At 43.3% G+C, this 19,708-nt stretch overlaps 2 protein-coding genes across 3 annotated transcripts; one reads left to right on the plus strand and one right to left on the minus strand.

Moving 5' to 3' along the window:
* Positions 1–77: 77 nt before the first annotated feature.
* rcc2 (regulator of chromosome condensation 2) lies at positions 78–10,537 on the plus strand. Of its 2 annotated transcripts, none has more exons than XM_023337814.1 (13): positions 78–142; positions 2,375–2,591; positions 3,042–3,135; positions 5,353–5,496; positions 5,577–5,708; positions 5,825–5,913; positions 6,022–6,136; positions 7,017–7,183; positions 7,269–7,449; positions 7,511–7,616; positions 7,708–7,780; positions 7,862–7,939; positions 9,685–10,537. In XM_023337814.1, exons 2-13 carry the CDS (start codon positions 2,391–2,393, stop codon positions 9,787–9,789), a joined length of 1,485 nt encoding a protein of 494 aa, XP_023193582.1. In that variant the 5' UTR covers positions 78–142; positions 2,375–2,390; the 3' UTR covers positions 9,790–10,537. The 2 variants fall into 2 exon arrangements, with proteins under 2 accessions (XP_023193582.1, XP_005804896.1); XM_005804839.3 differs by lacking the exon at positions 78–142 and adding an exon at positions 162–270.
* Positions 10,538–11,173: 636 nt separating this feature from the next.
* LOC102235575 (60S ribosomal protein L22) lies at positions 11,174–17,100 on the minus strand. Its single transcript, XM_005804840.2, has 4 exons — positions 17,034–17,100; positions 16,430–16,540; positions 14,188–14,312; positions 11,174–11,363 (listed from the first exon to the last, which is right to left on the minus strand). The coding sequence occupies exons 1-4, from the start codon at positions 17,043–17,045 to the stop codon at positions 11,219–11,221; spliced, it is 393 nt and encodes a 130-aa protein (XP_005804897.1). The 5' UTR covers positions 17,046–17,100; the 3' UTR covers positions 11,174–11,218.
* Between the last annotated feature and the right edge of the window lie 2,608 nt (positions 17,101–19,708).

Here is a 19,708-nt window from a genome sequence, read left to right on the forward strand (position 1 = left end):
AAAACTTTTCCTGAGTGAAAGAGGAACTTTCTGTTTCCTCTGTGTCTGTAGTTGAGTTGCGCCCTCATCGCGGTTCTTCGTGCTGCATCACAGCAGCTCAAAGTCACCGCCGCCCCCCTCTCATGTCTGGTTTTATGTATTGGTGAGTGCTCGGTTTCCTGTATGAATGCTAAATGCAAACCACGTGGTGTGAAAGCAGACTGCAGCTTCTTTTGTTCAAATCAATCAAACCGGAGACGGACAGAGAGCTGCTGAATCAGGAAATCACCGGTATATATCATTTCTTCTTAGTTTTAGCAAACCACTTAGCCAGACTACGGAACACCAGCGAGGCAGCAGATATTATGGGGAAGAAACACTTGTAGTTTGGAAGAGGTTTTAAAGTTAGTTGGTGTTGTGTCGTTCGTAAGGAACATCAGACTCTTTGACTGTTTGTTAGCATACACTAGCGAGGCAACGTTAGCATAATGAGCCCCATCATTCAGTTAGGTCTTACTCGGTTTTACTCCAAGTATTCGCAGCTTTGAGATAATTCACATGCTGTTTAAACACACGAACTTCCCAGAGCTTGTATGTGGAGCGGGAAACGGTCTTAAGTTCACCTGCCGTACCGCGGGTCTTTACGGCAGCTAGCACGCTAAATAGCCGAACAAAGAGCGGTGGAGCTTAGCCCGATGAAGCTAACGGGTACCGGCTCACGGTTCGGTCTGCTGTCGGGTTCTGGCTCCTCTTTCGTCTGGGGAATCATCCAGGAGAACTGATGAGATCGTGGTACCGAGTTATATGGAATAATACGGTGAACCAGCGGTAGCTAAATACCGTTCGGTGAACTTGTTCTATGGAGCCCGGACAGTGCCCAGAGTAGAAAAAATGGAAAGGTCAGGAGTTCCTTAAAGTTAATGAAAAGCGCCAGCTGATCTTCTAAACAGAGATTATTTAGGTTGATTTTTATTTTATCCCACATTCTTATATATATATATATATATATATATATATATATAACTCCCAGGATACTCTTGACCAAACCTTGAATAAAGACTCAGTAATTTAGGTGTATTTGATGAAAGTTTTGTTCAAAATTTGACAAGCCATTGGGTAGAATTTTGTCTTGGAAAGTCAGAAATTTCTTCCTAAGTTTGATATTAGTTAGTTAATATGTATTAATTAGCTGGCATACAGCATACTGAAAGACTCCGTATCCGATGGGTTTTTTACACTTCTGACTGGCTTCGCAAAACCACTCAGAAGTCTTTTTTGCGAAGCAAAATACCACTTCTGTCAGTCACAGACAGCCCTGTACAACAGAATGCATAAGATGTAGATGCACTGGTATTGATTCATATCTCTACGAGCCAATAAGGAAGCACAAAATATGCAAAACTCATAAAAGTTTCTTTTATAAGACGGTTGACTTGGCAACACTATTTTAACATTCAGATAGAATTCACATGATCTAATTGAATCATCTGTTCAAATTCTTTTCTTTAAATGTAATGATTGGAATGATTTCAACTGGTGGATTAAATGTCTGTGGAATAAATATTAAACACAATAGTAAGTTTTGTATATACATTTAACTAATGGGGAGAATGTTGTGAATGTATGGAATCCCTCAACTGATTTTGTATTGGGTGTTTTTAGTTTCTGTCTGTTAGTCACTTGAAAGGATGAAAAAGCTTTTTTTCGAGTAACAACGTTTAACACTACTGTGCCAATCCAGGGGTCTCAAACTCCAGTCCTCGAGGGCCGCAGTCCTGCAACTTTTAGATGTGTCTCTGCTGCACCACACCTGAACAGAATAATTAGGTCATTAAGGCTCTGGAGAACTGATCTACACAAGGAGGAGGTCATTAAGCCATTTCATTCCAGCGTTTTGTACCTGTGGCACATCTAAAAACTGCAGGACTGCGGCCCTCGAGGACTGGAGTTTGAGACCCCTGCAATAGATGGAAGAATTTCCTTCATCTGTTGGCACAAAATCAAAATCCGTCTTGATGCATAAAACAGTGATGCATTTCCAGGTGATGGATCAGCAATGAATGGGCTTGAAGTGCTCATATTGTCTTTGTAGTTTTATTTTACATGCACCAAAGTGTGAAAAGTTTTAATGTTAATTAGGAATAAGAAGGAATGTATCTTCTCTTGCTTCAAAGTTGATCTTATTTTGAAATGTACCAGTATTATTATGTGAGGCGTGTTTGGAGCAGTTTTTGATATCGTTTCCTTTTCTTTACAAGTTCTTTAAAAGCCACAGTTTTTCTGTTTGGCTCCAGTCTTCTGCAGTTCAGAGAGACATGCCCCCCCACCATCTCTCTGAACTGTCCAAGCCTTTGCTTGGTCTGAACGCGTCTCGCTTCTTTCTAACCACGAACAGTTAGAACTGCAAAAAGATGCCCCGTAAGAAGGTGACCGACGTATCAGGGAACGGAGGGATGAAGAGGAAGAGGGCGACGGGGAAGAGGAAAGACCGAGACTTCAGCAGTGACGACGAGTTCGACTTTGAGCAGGAGAACAACAAGAAACCCGGCAAGCCTGCAGCCAAGTCCGGGCTCCAGCCTGTCACTGTGGCGGACGACGTCAAGGAGAAAATAGTGGGTTGGATTCAAACTTTCCCCCCCCAATCTGGTAGCTGGCTCTGCTTTTATCTGCTTGTTGTGTTTTTTCTGATATGTGGCTTCGATGCTGTGTGTTGACCACGTTAAGGTTACTGGGAAAGAAGTCCCTACAATGAAACAACTGTATTGTAAGAGCCCAGTTGGTGAAAATACTTTAACTATACCTGATGCTGATGATTTATTTATTTTTTTTGGTCATTGGGATCCTTTTCATGCGACAGGATCTAATCCTGGGCCGTGAATTTAAACGGCGTCCAACAGTAGAAAAATGCTTTGCACGTCTTTGCTCAAGTGAAGCTGCTAAATCCAACTTGTCGCTTTTAATTATTAACTTTCCTGTTATGAAACAACAAAAGTCGTGGTCTTTTGAGCTAGTTTGCTTCTTTTTTTTTTTTTTTTTCACCTAATATTGCTTGCCTTCTGCAGAAACTGGAGCTACCAAAGGTCAGAGGTCAACTTCTCATCTTTGGGGCAACCAACTGGGATTTGATTGGAAGAAAGGAGGTTCCCAAGCAACAAGGTAGAGTGTTAACTTTACAAACCATGCTGCAGCATTTCCTCTGAGTCTCTGTTAGACTCTGGCATGTTTTCATGCTGGATTCCTCTCGTCAGAAACACAAAGTCGGTATTTTCCTCGGTTTGGTTGTTGTGTTCGACTGCGGTTGGTGTGGACAGAACCCTGCCCCACAGAGGAATGTGCTTTCTTTTTTTTTTGCTAAGAAACGTCTTGCTACCTGAAGCGTCTTGTTCTCCTCTTGGGTTTAGGCATCAGAGGTGTGTGCATCTGTTCGATTCATTAAACATGTTGGTGGCGGACTGAGTAGAGACGGCTGATTCCAGTCTCACTCACTATTGAGAGCCAGAAGTGTGTGTTCAACGCTTTCGATACCATGTGAGTTCCAGACATTGTGGTGAGGCCTGAGGGGACTGCTGGAGTCTTGTCAGGGCTTTGGGTTGATATCTGCATTTAGAAGGTTGTCCTGACCCACTGGGGTAAGCGCACCGATCTCGGCCAGTGAAAGCAGACGGGATCAATAGGGGATTGATCGGGTTCTGCGCTGTGTCTGCCACGGAGAGTGAAAGGAGTGGAGATGACCACATGGGCGTCTTTGTTTGGTGTGTGCAGGCAGTGGTGCGTGTTACAGCCAGCAGGATTCTTTTAATTGATTGTGACAGTAATGCCCATTCATATGCATGCATGCTGCGCAGTGAGCCGCCCACCCCCTCAGGCCGCCCTCCCACCAGGCTGTGCGATGCCTCAGGCAGGCTGCATGTTGCACTTCTCTGCTGCTCTCTGAAAAAATCTGCTTTGTTAGGGGTGTTGGGGGGTGGGGGGTGGGAGGGTTGTCTGCAGGGAGCAGTAGCAGAGACAAAGATCATCTACAGATGGTGATGTACCCTTTGAACATTTGCTGTGAAAGAGAAGCTTTGTGTGGATCCTGATGGCTGCAGTTTGGTTCTTAAAAGATAGGGACTGTAATTTGCTAGTTGAAATGTTCGGATCACTGCGGTGGGTCCGGTTAGCACTCCAAAGAACGTAGAGTCGCACTCCAGTGGGTTGAACTTGCTGTTTGTTTCTTTATTTGACATAACTATGTGGTTCTAGAGAATATAAATAATAACACAGCATGAGTATCTGAATAATCCCTTGGTGCTGTGTGGTTCTGTTGGCGGGGGCTTCAGAAACCTAGTTGCCGGTGTGGTGGTTGGGGCATCTCTACCCTGCTGGTGCAGACCTACCTCCATGTTGGGTGGATAGCATCATTGGCGGGTGGAGGAGGTGAGGGAGTGATGGGTACCTAGTGATGACTTCTTCTCAATTGCAGGAGACAAATTAGCACACACACATCTACTGCGCACACTTGCTCTACAAACACACACTACCTCACACACACGCCCATAAGGCCGAAGGTCATACCAGCACAGTCACAAACCATGCAACCTGTCTACATTAGTGCTGCAGTTAACGATTGTTTTAGTAGTCGGTTATTTTGATAATTAATCAATTATTTGGATTTTAAAAAATTGGCACGTTCTCCAGATGTTTTTATTTAACCACTTTGGCCTATTTTCTACAATATTAAAAATGCACTAAAATTTAAATAAATATTTTAGTTTGTTTTCTAAATTAGAAAATCTAAATTTTCTTGCCTAAAATGCAATAACAGGCACCTGCAGATGATCCGATTAAATATTAGATTCTTGACTAATATGGGTTGTTGCTGTGTTGTTGTACAGTGTTCACAGCTGCGTGGTCTGGTACTTGTAATGCAGAGTTGCAAACGTGAGTAAAAAGATGAGCGAGGAGAATCAGACTGGTGTGCTCAGCAGCAAATTTCGCTTTAAAATCCCCACCATGATGGGTGTCTGGATGGGTAGTATACAACCTACTTATGGCAATGTAGAGCATATTCCACTCATTTAGGATGTGCTTTTTTCCCTTTCTATTTTGAATTTCATGCCAAAAACGGATTGCAATATATATTGTTACTTCACCCATGTATTTTATGCTATATCGCAAATCCCCAGATGTTCTTTCTGTAGAGCAAAACATCCCCTGGTGGATGTTGGACATGTGGGAGGAAACCTGTTCTGTCAGAATGGCAGCAAGGACAGAGCGTCTTTGGTCATCATGACTGCTGCAACCCGCTTAAAGGACACAGGATAAAGTTAACAGGTGGTGTGCGTCTGTAATTACTGAGCATCCTAACTGTGTGGTCTATGTGTGTTTTTCCAGCTGCTTTCCGTAACCTGGGCCAGAACCTGTGGGGTCCTCACCGGTACGGTTGCCTGAACGACGTCCAGGTCAGCTGTGTGGTGTCGGGCCCCTGTGCTGCTCACAGCCTCCTCCTGACCACTGAGGGCAAGCTCTGGAGCTGGGGTGAGCTCCATGACGCTCCCACTCTCTGAACTTCTCACTCCAGCAGAGTTCTCTCCTGACCTCCACGGTCTCCTCCTCAGGTCGTAATGACAAAGGTCAGCTCGGCCACGGGGACACCAAACGTTTGGAGGCTCCAAAGCTGATCGAGGGCCTGGCCGATCAGGTGATCGTTTCTGCAGCCTGCGGACGCAATCATACCATGGCACTTACAGGTGGGCAGGAACTCTCAGGTCCAGCAGCGATTGGACCGTTTCTCCAAACAGATCGGAGATCTTTTGGCTCTCTATGTGAATGGGAAAAAATACAGAGCTTGCTGCTGTTTCCTCAGAGGACGGCACCGTTTATTCCTTCGGTGAAAACAAACTGGGTCAGCTCGGCCAAGGCAGCCAGACTGATGCAGTCCTCAGCCCGGCACCGGTGAGTGTGGCTTCCATCCAGATCGTTCCTGATCCATGCCAAATCGTTGAGACTTCCAGGTTCTCCAGTGATTCCAGCATACCCAGTAGTTTAATCTTTTTTTCCCAGATTTCCTACAATGGTCAGCCTCTGGTGAAGGTAGCCTGCGGTGCTGAGTTCAGCATGGTGGTGGACTGCAAAGGAAACCTGTATTCGTTCGGCTGCCCTGAGTATGGGCAGTTAGGTAAAAACTATTCCATTATCTGCTTCGGTCAAGTGAGTCTGTAGGACACAATGGACAGTCTGGGAGCAAAACAAAGTGGTTTTGATCAAAACGTCTCCAGACTTTCTGAATGTCTAACTCTTTCTTGTTCACATCTACAGAATTTCGATATGATTTGAATTCCCAATAAATCTGCTGCCATTTGTAATGTTGCTGTTCCTGATGTTAGGTTAAAATAACCGACATTCAGACTGTGATAAATCTAATTCTGGCTGTTTTACTCTGCCAGTGATTGTTTCCTAGATAGAGGATGGCTTCTGTAATCTGAGGATAAAGGACATTTAACTCGTAGAATGGAAAAAAGTTAGACTTGTCACAATGTTTCAGATGTTCAGATCTGGGCTCTCACAACCTGCCTATAGAAGCTTAATTATAGATGCTCTCAGCATGGATGGTAAAAGTTGTCATAGGAAACAGAATAGAAAGTTTAGGTTGACCCTCAAATATTTCACATCTGACTCATTTCAGGAGGAAAATGACCTAGATATGCTCTGCTCATCACCTAGGTGAGGCCTGGGTCGAGTTCCTTTGGTTCTGTGACCCTTTTAGGGCGATTTCCCACCCGATAGTCTGGTAAACTCGGTTCAGTTGGGCACCAAATTTTCAACATTTGTTCCATTTCTCCCGCTAGTGCTAGATACACTCGTTTGTTTTTCTTGTATTTACCCAGGATGCCCTGCGTGTAGTAATCTGCTTCCTGCTTTTGGTGCGGTCTTCGGTCTGCTTGGCATTCACATGTGCATTTGAACCACACCAGAGTTCACTTCAACTCAGCCAAGACTTGGGTTTGTAGGCGGACCAGACGTTAGCTGGTAAAGCTTACTGACCTGTGTCTCTGCAGGCCACAACAGCGACGGCAAGTTTATCGCCCGAGCCCAGCGCATCGAGTTTGACTGCGAGCTCATCCCCCGACGTGTTGCTATCTTCATTGAGAAGTCCAAGGACGGTCAGGTCATGCCGGTGCCCAACGTGGTGGTGAGGGATGTGGCCTGTGGAGCCAACCACACGGTGAGAGGGCCCCTCCTCCAGGCTGCTGGTTCAGCTGACTGCTTCAACACTCTTGACACTGGTATGTGTGTGTGTGTGTGGACAGCTGGTGCTGGACTCCCAGAAGCGTGTGTTCAGCTGGGGTTTCGGAGGCTACGGCCGTCTGGGCCACACAGAGCAGAAAGACGAGATGGTTCCCCGACTCGTCAAGCTGTTTGACTTCCCGGGACGCGGCGCTGCCCAGATCTACGCCGGCTACCAGTGCTCCTTCGCCCTCAACGAAATGGGTAAGAGAGGAGCAGAACACAAGCCCTAGATGACACGTGCTGACCGTCTGCTGCTTTGCAGGGGGGCTGTTCTTCTGGGGAGTGACCAACACCTCCAGAGAATCCACCATGTACCCCAAAGCCGTGCAGGATCTGTGTGGGTGGAAGATCCGGAGCCTGGCCTGCGGGTGAGCTGGTTCTGCTGTGGCGAGCGCTTCCTGCTCCTGGTTTTCGGGGTTTAACGGTGCGTAAACCAACTGCGTTGTGTGTGTTTGACAGGAAAAGCAGCATCATCATTGCAGCAGACGAGAGCACAATCAGCTGGGGGCCGTCGCCCACATGTGGAGAGCTGGTAATTCTGGTCATGGTGTTGGCTGTGTTGCTGCGAGTCGGGAGAACAACAAATCGATCCATTTCTCCATGTGACTTCTAGGGATACGGAGACAACAAGCCCAAATCCTCCACAACTGCTCAGGAAGTTAAAACTCTGGATGGCGTCTACGTCGAGCAGGTACACGAACGCAACTCGGCACAAAACATTACGCTACACATGGAGTCGTCCAGGTCTAACCTTTAGACCTGAACGACCTCGACTTAGGATGACGCATGTTGTTCAAGTTTTCCAAAGCCGAACAGTCGATGCTCAGTCACGTGGTATTTGGTCTGTTCGTATTCTCTCACACACTTTTCACAAAAACCGCCGCAGACCAACTGGAGGACACAGAGCCCACTTCAGTAAACATCCCACCACTCCCTCCCTGCCTCCTCTGTTTTGTTATTGGGTAACGATAACACAGTGTCACACCTTTCTGCAGACATTTGCCTCTGTGGATGACGACGTTGCAATTTCATCCAGCATTATTTAGCCAGTGGTTATAGTTACTTAGTGAAGAATCGCACAAATGTACATTACGTTATTCCTCATTGCCTCACAACAACGGTGACAACAGATGGTGTAAGTGGACTAATTGAAGAGGTTGCTGTTTTAGCACATTTGTGTATAAAACATTACAACAAGCCTCTAATCAGTCAGACATCACTTCTGTTGAGATAGTTGGACCTGCCGTGTTGAAGTTCGGCAGGCGGACGCCTCTCTTTGAACAAAATGAAGCAATTTTCATCACGAGTCCGTGTCAACGAGAACCGACTTCGGCGCTTCAGATAAAGCATGTCGGAGCCTTTAGGCTTTTGAAAAAGAAGGAATTAATTTGCATGCAGCTTGGAGGATTTTCTGCCCAAACTGGTTAGATCGTTTTAGGAGGAATCTGAAGGAGGAGAATAAACCAACTTCCTCTGTTTATTTTCTGACGTGATGTTGAGCCAGTTTACTGACAGAACTGGTCATCTGAAATCCATAACTCTGCTTATACGGTTCTGGAACACAAAACCCTCCTGACCAGGAGCTAAGACAGAAAACAGAAAATCTGCTCTGGGAAAGGTACGGCTACAGCTTTTTGTGTAAGTCTGGATGCCTATATGAAGTGTAATCACTATGACAGACCCAGCTGTTCTAGTGCCAGTGGAAACACAACATGCAGGTTTAGGCCCGTCCAGCAGATGGACCTGATGTCTTTTTTTCCATTTTTAGAATATGCTTTTCACTGACAAATGGATATCTTCTTAAATGGAAAATGAAAAGTAGCTTTCTTTTACGACCCATGGTTTTATGAATTCATGTAAAATGTGCCAAAAACATCCTGCAACTTTTTAAAATTTTTATTTTTTTTTTAAACTTTGCTCAGTCGTTCATTGTGGCTAAATCCAGTGGAGGTTTTCTGAGACGGTCCTCAAGATGGAAGACTGTCCTGCTTTAGCACCACTAAAGCAGCCGAGGGTCTCAAGGTGGTTGTGGCTTAAGAGAGGAGAACAGTGAAGTCAGTGGATGTATTTTCACATACTGGTTGCTGTTGGCTATATACTAAACATGATCTTGACCAGCAAATATGGAAAACATTCCACCCAAAAAGTTAGGAAACTAACTTTAACACAAGCGTACCAGGACATTCTTTTTATTAAAATCTTTCATGTTTCATTTGCTGAGCAGGTAAAATGAAAGAAATATATCTTAAACGTGTTTTCAATGGGGAAACCTAAAATGACCTGGAGTACATTCAACTTTGTGATTTTTGACCTCCAGGACTAAAAGCTTCTGGTGGAAACTTCTAGTTTGTTCCAAACAGCCAGCCTGTAGTAGCGCTGGCTCCTCGGGTCCCGGATTCCCAGTCCCAGATATTTGAAATGTGTTGGTCTCCCCAGGTGGTGATGGGCTACTCCCACTCCTTGGTCATCGCCAGGCAAGACACTGAGCAGGAACAGGAGAAGCTGAAGAAGCTGCCTGAGTACAACCCCCGAACCATCTAGGAGGAACCCAGCTGCCTCAGCCAGCTGGCGCTCCTGACCCGGTAACCGGTGGGACAGAGGAGTTTGGGCAGAAAACATCTCAACTACCAGCAGACTGGCTGCAAGCGAATTGGGACACTAAAAACCAGAGAGGAGACGATGGATCTGCAGAGCGTCTCTCCCAGCTCTTCAGGATTTGCAGTCGTGCTTCCGCCCCCCATTAGTCCTTGTATCATTTGATTTTCCACTTTAACGTTCTTCTTCTTCTCGTGTCGTTTGTTTGAAAATGTCATGTTTCCTGGTGCTACAGCAGCTTTTAGCTGCTGAGGGGTTTCAGAGACCAATCCTCCATACCTGTGCCTTTTCTCTACGTCCATTTCGGGGTATGGAGGCCATGATGAATCGGTGGTTTAGCAGTTTGAGCCTGTGTCTGCTGCTGCCGCCGCCTCTGATTGCAAACATTTGGAAGCTGATGTTCTGAGCTGGTGCACTCCACTTGATGTTACATTCCTTTAATCTTCTTCCTTCAGTGTTTGTATCCAGGATACTCACTCCATAAGCGGAGCTTGTCTTCGCCAAGCCTTCGTTTATCCCAACGCTCAAAGCGGATCCACGAGCAGGCCAGAACTTCCAGAACCGATCTGTTCTTATCAGGCAGAGTTCTGTTTGTACTGCTTTCTATTTTTATGACGAGATTTCTTGGTTACATTGTTTGTTTTTTCATTGCAATGGTTAAATAAAATCCATGTAAAATGAGCTCATGTTGCTTTTTTGTTTAAATCAATAAAAAAACAAAAGGTTAATAATTCACCTGCGATCACAATAAACATTTTTACTTAAAGCTGCTGTATGTAAATTCTATAAATGTATAATCTGTGGGGAAGGTTAAACTTTAACTCCTTAGTCTGGCCATTGCCTTCCTGTGCAATTCCTTTCCAGAAAAGCTCTCTATTCCAACAATCTGGGCTTTCTCCCCTCGACTGGATTCTCTCAGGTCAATTTTTGACCGGGCCAATGAGTAGACAGCGAAGCAGTGAACGATGACGTTGATTTTCTGTGTTTTAGAATTGTAGTCTGCTTGTAGTTTCAGCAATAACAGCAGAGGAAGTGAAGGAAGATGTTGGCCACGCTTATAAACATCGAATTAACAAGCTGCCTCATCCGGATCGGCAGTGGAGGACGGTTGTTTGCAGCACAGTTAATTTCCGTTGGGCTTCACGGCGTCAAACTGGTGCATTACATCACCGGCAAACGTTGGTAATTAAATAAAATGTAAAGCCTCAACGAAGCAATCGTTTCTCAAAGCCCAGCAGCACCTTCGACGCCACACGTTGACGAAATACCAGACCTGTCCTGGTACGGTATGGATTCGGTCGACTAAAAACCTCAGAAAACACAGACAAGGTTTTGTACTGTAAACAAAATTTATTTAAACCTACAAAATGCCAATTTAATCTTCATCCTCCTCCTCCTCTTCATCCTGATTGATCTGGAAGTAGCGGAGCTCGTAGCTCTCCTTGGTGTTGGCGACGACGCGCAGCCAGTCACGAAGATTGTTCTTCTTCAGGTACTTCTTGGTCAGATACTTCAGGTATCTGCAAAATAACAAATCAGTCTCAAATACAAATACTTCCACCAATTGCATGAATTATGAATGAGCAACATGTCCGAGCATGAATATTGTTCCAGTGAAAGGTTTGTCACAGGTGACCGTCAGAGGGAGTAATGTGGACAGAAAATTGCATATTTTGTGGCACTATTGTGACAAAAATGGGTGACAATTATGTCTTGCCATTGCTAAAATAATAAAACACCCATTTGAAATCAGGTGTCGTCAGAATACATCTACAGTGACTTATCACTGAGCACCATGCCTTCATTTAATCATTTTAATGTAGAATTATTGATCCTCTCAAGGAATCAACAGTGAGAAAAAAATAGTAAAAATGCTCATTTCAACAGTAGTTTGTACAAGTTATGAACATAAACGGCACATAATCCAAATTCATGCACATTTCAGGCATTTTAAAGAGAACCTCCAATATGGCAGACTACACATCCGAGCAACATTCAACCTGAGGCTGAGCTTTAAAGACTCAAAAATAACTGAAGATAACAAGACACAAAAATGAATGACTGTTACTGTTGATTCTAGATGAATCACTTGAGCTTTTAATGAACAGGGTTACTAATCTTCCTTCAACAAAACAACCAGGATGGAATGAATTCATCTCAAAAGATACTAAATGTCATATAAATGCAGTTTAACTGGAAACAGCCCAACACATCAACGTTCTCCAGGAATCCTGATGGTTTCGGATAAATATGGAGCCTGTTTAATATTTAATATCAGCCCAGGCAAAACTGGACTGAAACTCTGTCCCCTGTTGGTCATAATGATCCCTGAGGACCTCAACCTCCTCACCCGGTTGTTGACAACAAACACAGCATCTAAATGATTGCACAAACAGACCCGTAAAGTTAAATTAGTAGAAGTAGAGGAACTCAACATACACTAAAACAACAGATAAGAAGCCTGACAGTGAGCTTCGTCTCTGTCCAGCTGGCTGCACACTTCACTGACCCATCCAGAAACTTTCTGCTAAGGGGGGCAGATTAGTAGCAAAATATCTTTTTCTGCAGTTTTACTCCTGGGAGGATGTCATAGCTTTTCATTTCAGGGTTATTTAATTTCTTTAGTCCAAATACTTGTGTTTAGGAAAAAAATCTTTGTTGTTTTCGGGAGTGAGCGAAACGCTGAATCAATTAGAGAAATGCGCATTTGTCTTTAGAGATTTTATTTAGAAAATCAGAGTATCAGAGATCAGCGAGTGAGAAAAGAAAAGCAAGAAGTGAAGCTTAAAACATGCAATTCTCCTTTGATATCTCATCAGTCACGTTCACGGAGCCTTCCACCCGTCTCTCTCCTGCAGGGAGTTTCTCTCAGTCTCTCCCATCTCTGGTTAATTGGTACCTCTGTCCCCAAATCAAACCAGGTTCAAAGGAGTTTCGGTTGCACAAGGAAGAAAAACATCTTCACTGAAACCTCTGTTATCAGTTCCAGAAGTATAACACCTGCTCAGAAACCTTCGCTATTAGCTCATTCTTCCAAGTAAGCAAACCAAGGTTTTATTTTCCAAGACACCTGCTATTCACACTATGGAATAAGAGAAAATGGACCATTCTTTCTTCCTTTCCCATTGTCTGAAATCTGCAGTAGATGTGTGCTCCTGTTTGTCCTGTTGGTGTGATTAATAGGACATCATCTGACGTTTAGGGTTCCTGAACATTTTCCGGACTGAAAATGCCAAGATAAATCATCCGGGTTTTTTTTAGGGAAACGTTCAAGCATCAACACAAAAATCACACGTTTCTGGACTTTCTACAGCAGCCAAGCGTTCTACTGAATGAACGAGCCAACAGACCAGTGAGCTTGGTCATTCTGCAGACAGCAACATTATGCACCTGACAGCAGAATAAGTCCTCTAACATGTACGTAAGATCTCAACCATGATTAGAAGCTGGCGCTGGTCCATTTTGGAAGCCCAGAGGACACAGAACACACACTGCTGCTGCAGCAGCTGTGTTTATGTTCTGGACAGATGGAAGTACAGCTCCTCCTGTGTTTTCTTTTTTTAAAGGGACTCTTACAGCTCTGCGATGTCAGCATTTCTGTTCTGAATAAAACCTGGTTCACATAAAGCCACGTAATGATGGGATTAATGACCTCTGAGCCCACATAAGTCACACACGTTATTTAATCAGAATATATTGAATTAATCAGCCAGTCGGCCCTCAGGTCCCTCCTGTACGCTGCTGCTCGGCTTGTAACTAGAGTTGCAGAGAGGGAGACACGTCCACCCCTCCTCACCCCAACCCCTGAATCCCTGAGCGTTTCAGAGTTCCTAAAGATTTACAAGGTCTTGTCCCATCTTCCCTCTCTGAGCTGCTCCATATGCCTCAGGCCGGCTGATCAGCTGAACTGAAGCTCAGAGGAGATGGAGCTCGTAGTGTTGCTGCTCCCAGATCATGGAACCATCTGCTCCTACACCTTAAAGGATCCCCTTTACTGTCCACTTGTAAAACTCTTAAAACACATTTGTAAGCCTTGGCTTTCAGACTTTTTAGTGATTTACTGATCTTATTGTGGACTTTCTTTTGTCCTATCCACAGACTTAATGTTTGCTAACACCTAGTCAAAGCTGTTGTTTTTAAAGTGTTTCATAAAGTAGTAATTTTGCACATCTTTTTTTATATAAAGAAACATTTATAAAGGTATGTGTTCTATAAACACAAAAAGGTTGTAAACAGTGCTGACACCAGCTGCTCTTTCAACCCAGACAGCAGGCAGAGGTGATCCGTTTCCATGGTGAAGTCTGATCCACAGTACCCTGAAGCTGAACACTGACCGGTCCTCACCTCTTAGAGAAAGGGACCTCAGAGGAAACTGTGATCTTGCTCTTGCTCCTCTCGATGGACACCACGCCCCCGCCCAGGTTGCCAGCTTTCCCGTTCACCTTGATGCGCTCCTGCAGGAACTGCTCCTGGAAACCAGCCGCACAGGGCTTGCGTTAGTGCAGAGTCATTAATGCAAGTTGGCTTTAACAGGAGATAAAGTCAACTTGTCCGGCTGTCCAACATGGACCTGCAGCTTCTCTTGCTCACGTAATGAGCTTAAAACACCAAACGGCTTCATCATTTCAGGGATCAGACTGGGTATTTGTGCTGCCATCTTACTGAAAATACTGCTGTGCATGTTTTCTGCTGACATGGCTACAAACTCGCATAATTATTTTTGAAAGGTTTTGTCGGCTCTAGTGACCTTTTGACATCAAACTTTAATCTTTTCAATATTTTTTTTTATCCCTTTGAAAGCTGCCTTCTTGCACTGAGGCATCAGTTTAGGCCTAAAGCACAATAGACAGAATCTGACAGTAATGTGCGTTACAGTGACTGACTGATTTTAATGCATTCATAGTTCAGACTGATCTGCTGATCGTGAGATTTAAAAGTCTTGGCTTCTCAAGTGTTTCAGTGGCGTCTTCCAGCCCTGAGCTTCGTGATCCTCACCCAGCCTTCCTCTAGAGCTGAAGTTGGCTTAAAACTGAGGAAACGACTAAAGGACAATTCCACCTCATCTTTCACCACCATGAGAATCCCTAATCTGCTCTAGTGTAAAAGCTGCTACATTTAAACTCTTCAGACCTGGACTAGATTATTATAGACCAGTAGCAGAATGTCTTAAACTCGGGTTGTCAAACCATTATTTGATTTGTGAAAGCTAAATAAAACAAATGGCCACAACACGTTATAATCTGACAATCTGAACCCACAATAATTATGTCATGGACATCTGCACAAACACACACACACACACACACTGACCCACATATCCTTGTATTTCTATGCAAACTGCTGACTTTCATTTATTTTAACCATAATCCTAACTGTTACTGGTCTATTCCTAACCTTAACTTTAACGTTAATCCATATTATATCTCTAAGCCTAACTAGTAGAGCGCAGCAGCATTGCAAAAAAAAAGGGAAGACAGGGAAAAGAGCCTCAGTTTCCACAAATAACCGCCCTTTGTTGGTAGATATTGTGAAAGTGGCTCCCTGTATATGGTGTATACAAGTACACACAGTCACATGTTTTGGTATTTTGTGAGTTTTCTGGATTAAATATTTAGAGCACATAAAAAAAAACTAGTTTGAGGATTTTTTTTCAAAAAGACAATTAATCTGGCTAATAAGTATTACACAAGTCAGATAAATATCACAAACTTGGATTGAAATATTCTATTGCTATAGAATAATATAATCCAGGTTGGAAGAGTCTACATGTTGTCGTTTCTGAGCTGGTGCTGTACTAGTATATCCCAGATAATTACAAAAACACCACCACCAACATGGCTCTTTTACTGACCAAATGAAGGTTTCACAAATCTCAAACTGGCTAGTAAACATTCTGCGTGTAGCGTAGAACAATCTAGTCCAGGTTGGGAGAGTCTAAATGTTGTGGTTTTTAAACAACAGCAGACTGCGCATGTGTGAGTGAAAAATAAGGCAGAATTGTCCCCGAGCCGTTTCCTCAATCGAAAACCAACTTCAGCTTAATGTTTTGGGAGCAACAGTGGCGCAGTTGGCAGCACTGTTGCCTTGCAACAAGAAGGTCCTGGGTTCGATTCCCGGCCTGGGCTCTTTCTGCACAGAGTTTGCATGTTCTCCCTGTGCATGCGTGGGTTTCTCCCACAGTCCAAAAACATGACTGACAGGTTAATTGATCTCTAAATTCTCCGTGGGTGTGAGTGTGTGTGTGCATGGTTGTTTGTCCTGTCTGTCTCTGTGTTTCCCTGCGACAGACTGTATATGTCATTATAATAATGACCCACACATAATAATGTGGGTCATTATAAGAAGTGTGGGTCAAGCTGCTGTGCAACATCCTCTGCATGTTAATCTGCAGACAATCGGACGTTTTGCTGATTTCTCAGAAGAGCACAAACAGGGAAGCTGCTGTGGTCGCCAATTTGCATCTCGTCAAGAAATCACACTTGCTCCGTGATCAGAACATGGTTAGTACTAGCCCAAAAAAAGACGTGGTCCTATAAACAACAGCAGACTTTGAGTTCAGAGCTCAGGTGAGGTGAGCGGCACTTACAAAGTTAGCAGCGTCCATGATGCCATCTTCAACAGGATGGGTGCAGTCCAGAGTGAACTTCAGCACCTGCTTCTTCTTCTTCCCACCTTTGCCGGTGTTCTGCTTCTTCTGCTAATAGAAGAAAACACTTTCAATAAACACACACACATATATATATTTTAAAACTGGACTAAAACACTGGTCTGGTTTAACTGGGGCTTTTTTTTTTTTTGCTTTATAAACGGCGGAACCAAACGCTGATTCTTGGGTGTTTCTAAAAGATTTAGCTTTTGGTTCAGCTCGGTTTCAGGCTCCAGTTGCTCCAGGAGTATAAAGAAAGTCACAAGCCAAGCTCATCATCTGATCTCGTTAGCCATTTAATCTCAGCAGAAGCTAAGCGGAGCCGTCAGCTGTGGGAACAACGTGGTGAGCTACGAGCTAACAGCTAACAGGCCGCCGCAGACCCAAACTAACAACAAGCCGCCTCATGACCGGCCGATAGTGGCATTTTATGACACTAAAACCTTAAACCACAGTCGCGCTGTCACGACAGCTATTTTTCTCGGAAGCTACCACTGGCTATTGAGCTGTAATTAAGACTGTAATAACAGAGCGCTTCACTTACAATAGGCGCCATGGCTGAGAAGCTAGCAGAAAGGAAGAACCAGTAGTGCGCATGCGTTCAAAAATAAAACACCGAGTTACTGATCGTATCCTGTTATCAGGGATCGATTAAAGGGCTGGCTTCGCGAAAAAACATGAATACAATCCCAACTCTAAGAAAACCAAATACGAAATGTTTTTAACGAAGGGTGATTCGAGCAATTGTGTTTTTTGCGATATCATCCTAAAGTATAAGAAGTATAATTCTTGTCTTTTGTTTTTAGCTTTAAACAATGTGCATCTTATCTTTGAATGGTCGTTGTACGTTTTCTTTCTTTTTTTTTAACCGTAATAATAGAAAAGACTACTGCATAGTTTTTTCCCTCCTTTGTAAAAGTCAGATGATTTGTTTTCTAAAATCTGAAAATAGAAACCCATTTTAGAAAACTTCCTTTCAAAATAAAGAATTTTATTTAGTACATGTTTAGAAAATCTGGTGTAAATAAGAGCAGATTATTTATTTACGCATATTTTATGCATTCTATGGATGCATAAAATATCAGCAATAACATCGGAATCGCCCGTCATTTGTTTTGAGCATATTGGCTTTGGTCCATGAATAAAACTGGGTGTAATGAATAAAACCAGACGATATTTAGTTCCATCTTGTCGCCATTTGTTTCTGGAGGGGGTGAGGAGGAGGTTGGTCATGTGGTTTTTACTTGGCTGTGATGCAGCGCAGGACTGCAGCAGCGGAGAAGACAGCAGTGTGGTCGTTTTATTTAAGGTCCCTAAAGGGTAATAAAATATAATACATATGTATTAAATATAATATCAATGAATATCGGTTATCGGCCATGACAGAAATATTAATATATCAGTATCGGCCCAAATGTTCATGCTGATGCGTAGCTTATTCCAGCAGATTTGGGGGAGAGGGGAGGTCGCAGGGGCACATACTGTACAACTAGCCAGTCACAGGGAGAAAAGACTGAAAATATAAATGCTCTGGTTTGTTTACATTTATTCAAATTTAAACAAAACTGTATGAATATTCAGTCTGCTTTCTTTTACTTTACTGTAAAGATCAGCTCTGCATCCTGACAGAGTAGAGTCAGCTATCAAAATAAAGGCATAGTAAAAGTGAGATGCCCAATTTAACACCCTCAAATTGGACATCTGTCTCTTTAAAAACTCGTGTTCCTTCTGGTCTGGGTTAGGGTTTGTTTGTGTGCCCAGACTCCTGCAGCTGGGATGTTGCTGCTGCAGCAGCTCCTTTCTGTCCTCGCTGGGGGACTCTGGCTGCTCCTTGACATCCATCGCCTCCAATCTAACACGCAGCTCTTCACAACAACAGGGCTATTGTGAAGTTCCCACAGTCAGTGATGGTTTGGGTGCCACGTCATCTGCTGGTTCTGGTTCAATGGGTTTTCTATGAGCTCACAGTCAGTGCAGCATCTTGTGGGCAATTCTAGAGCACTTTATGCCTCCCTCTGCTGACCAGCTGGATGGAGATGCTGATTTGATTATTCACTAGTTCTTGCCGCGCACTGCCATCATTACATTACAATAAATAAAGGCCTGAAATATTGAACGTTGTGTAATGAATGTTATTTAAGATGAAACTTTTCTACATCTTTCTTTTGCAATATTTTTATGTATTTTGCTTATTGCATGCCTTTTATTACCATAAAACTGACACAATATTATCCCATGCACTGCGACCATTTAGTCCTTCTCATCGTTACTTGACCATCACTAAACAATGCTGAATTTTATGAGGGGGAGGAAAAAAATAAATAAAGCAGAGCCGTTTAGATAATAACCTCAACTTTATTTCATACAAGCAGTGCTGAATAAACGCAGTCAACAGCTTTCAGTCAGAGTGGAAAACCTGCCGTACAGGTTCTCTACGCAGGTAAAATGCAGCATAAAATCTGTGCATGTGCCCACAACTTTTAGTCATTTACCAGAAATCTCCCACAAGGTCCTTTGTCGAGAAGCTACATGTGTCACATTAAAAGATAAACAGAAACGTCACCTTTACTGAGCTGTTATTCAAATTTAGACCAAAGGTTTGGAGTTTTGTCTTGTTGAATGTGGTGGGAATGAGTCGTCTCTGCAGTCGACGTCAGAGCAGGAGCTGCAGAGGGACTGACGGAAATAAAGGATCAAACTCTGATGGGATTTGCAGGTCCAATCTACTAAAACAGTAGCTGAGACTAACTGTAGGTGCTGAAAACATCGCTAACAGGCAGAGTTTGGGCCTCTACTAGTATTCAAATCATTGAACTGTGTTAATGTTTGTTCCAATTCAATAAAAATATGAAACATTTAATGTAATAAGGCGAATTCAGCACCTTTCAAATGACATGTTTACGTATTCAGTTGATATTTCATGACACGTTGTGTTTCGTTTGGATCAAAGCCAGAGGACCGATGGAACAGAAAGCTTTTAAAGCTCGTCTTAAAACCCATCTATTTTATTTGGCTTTCAACTCTAGCGGGATCTAGTTTTAAATTGTATGTTTTGTTTTTAAATTGTAAGTGTTTATTTTATGTTTTTTATTGTTATGTTGTGTTTTGATGTACAGCACTTTGTATCAGCTGTGGTTGTTTTAAAGTGCTTTATAAATAAAGTTGGTATGGTATGGCCACTTGACTATTAGATAACTGATTAACATAGGGTGTGTAATC

Source organism: Xiphophorus maculatus, chromosome 1, assembly GCF_002775205.1.
Source record: "Xiphophorus maculatus strain JP 163 A chromosome 1, X_maculatus-5.0-male, whole genome shotgun sequence".
NCBI classification, from domain to species: Eukaryota; Metazoa; Chordata; class Actinopteri; order Cyprinodontiformes; family Poeciliidae; genus Xiphophorus; species Xiphophorus maculatus.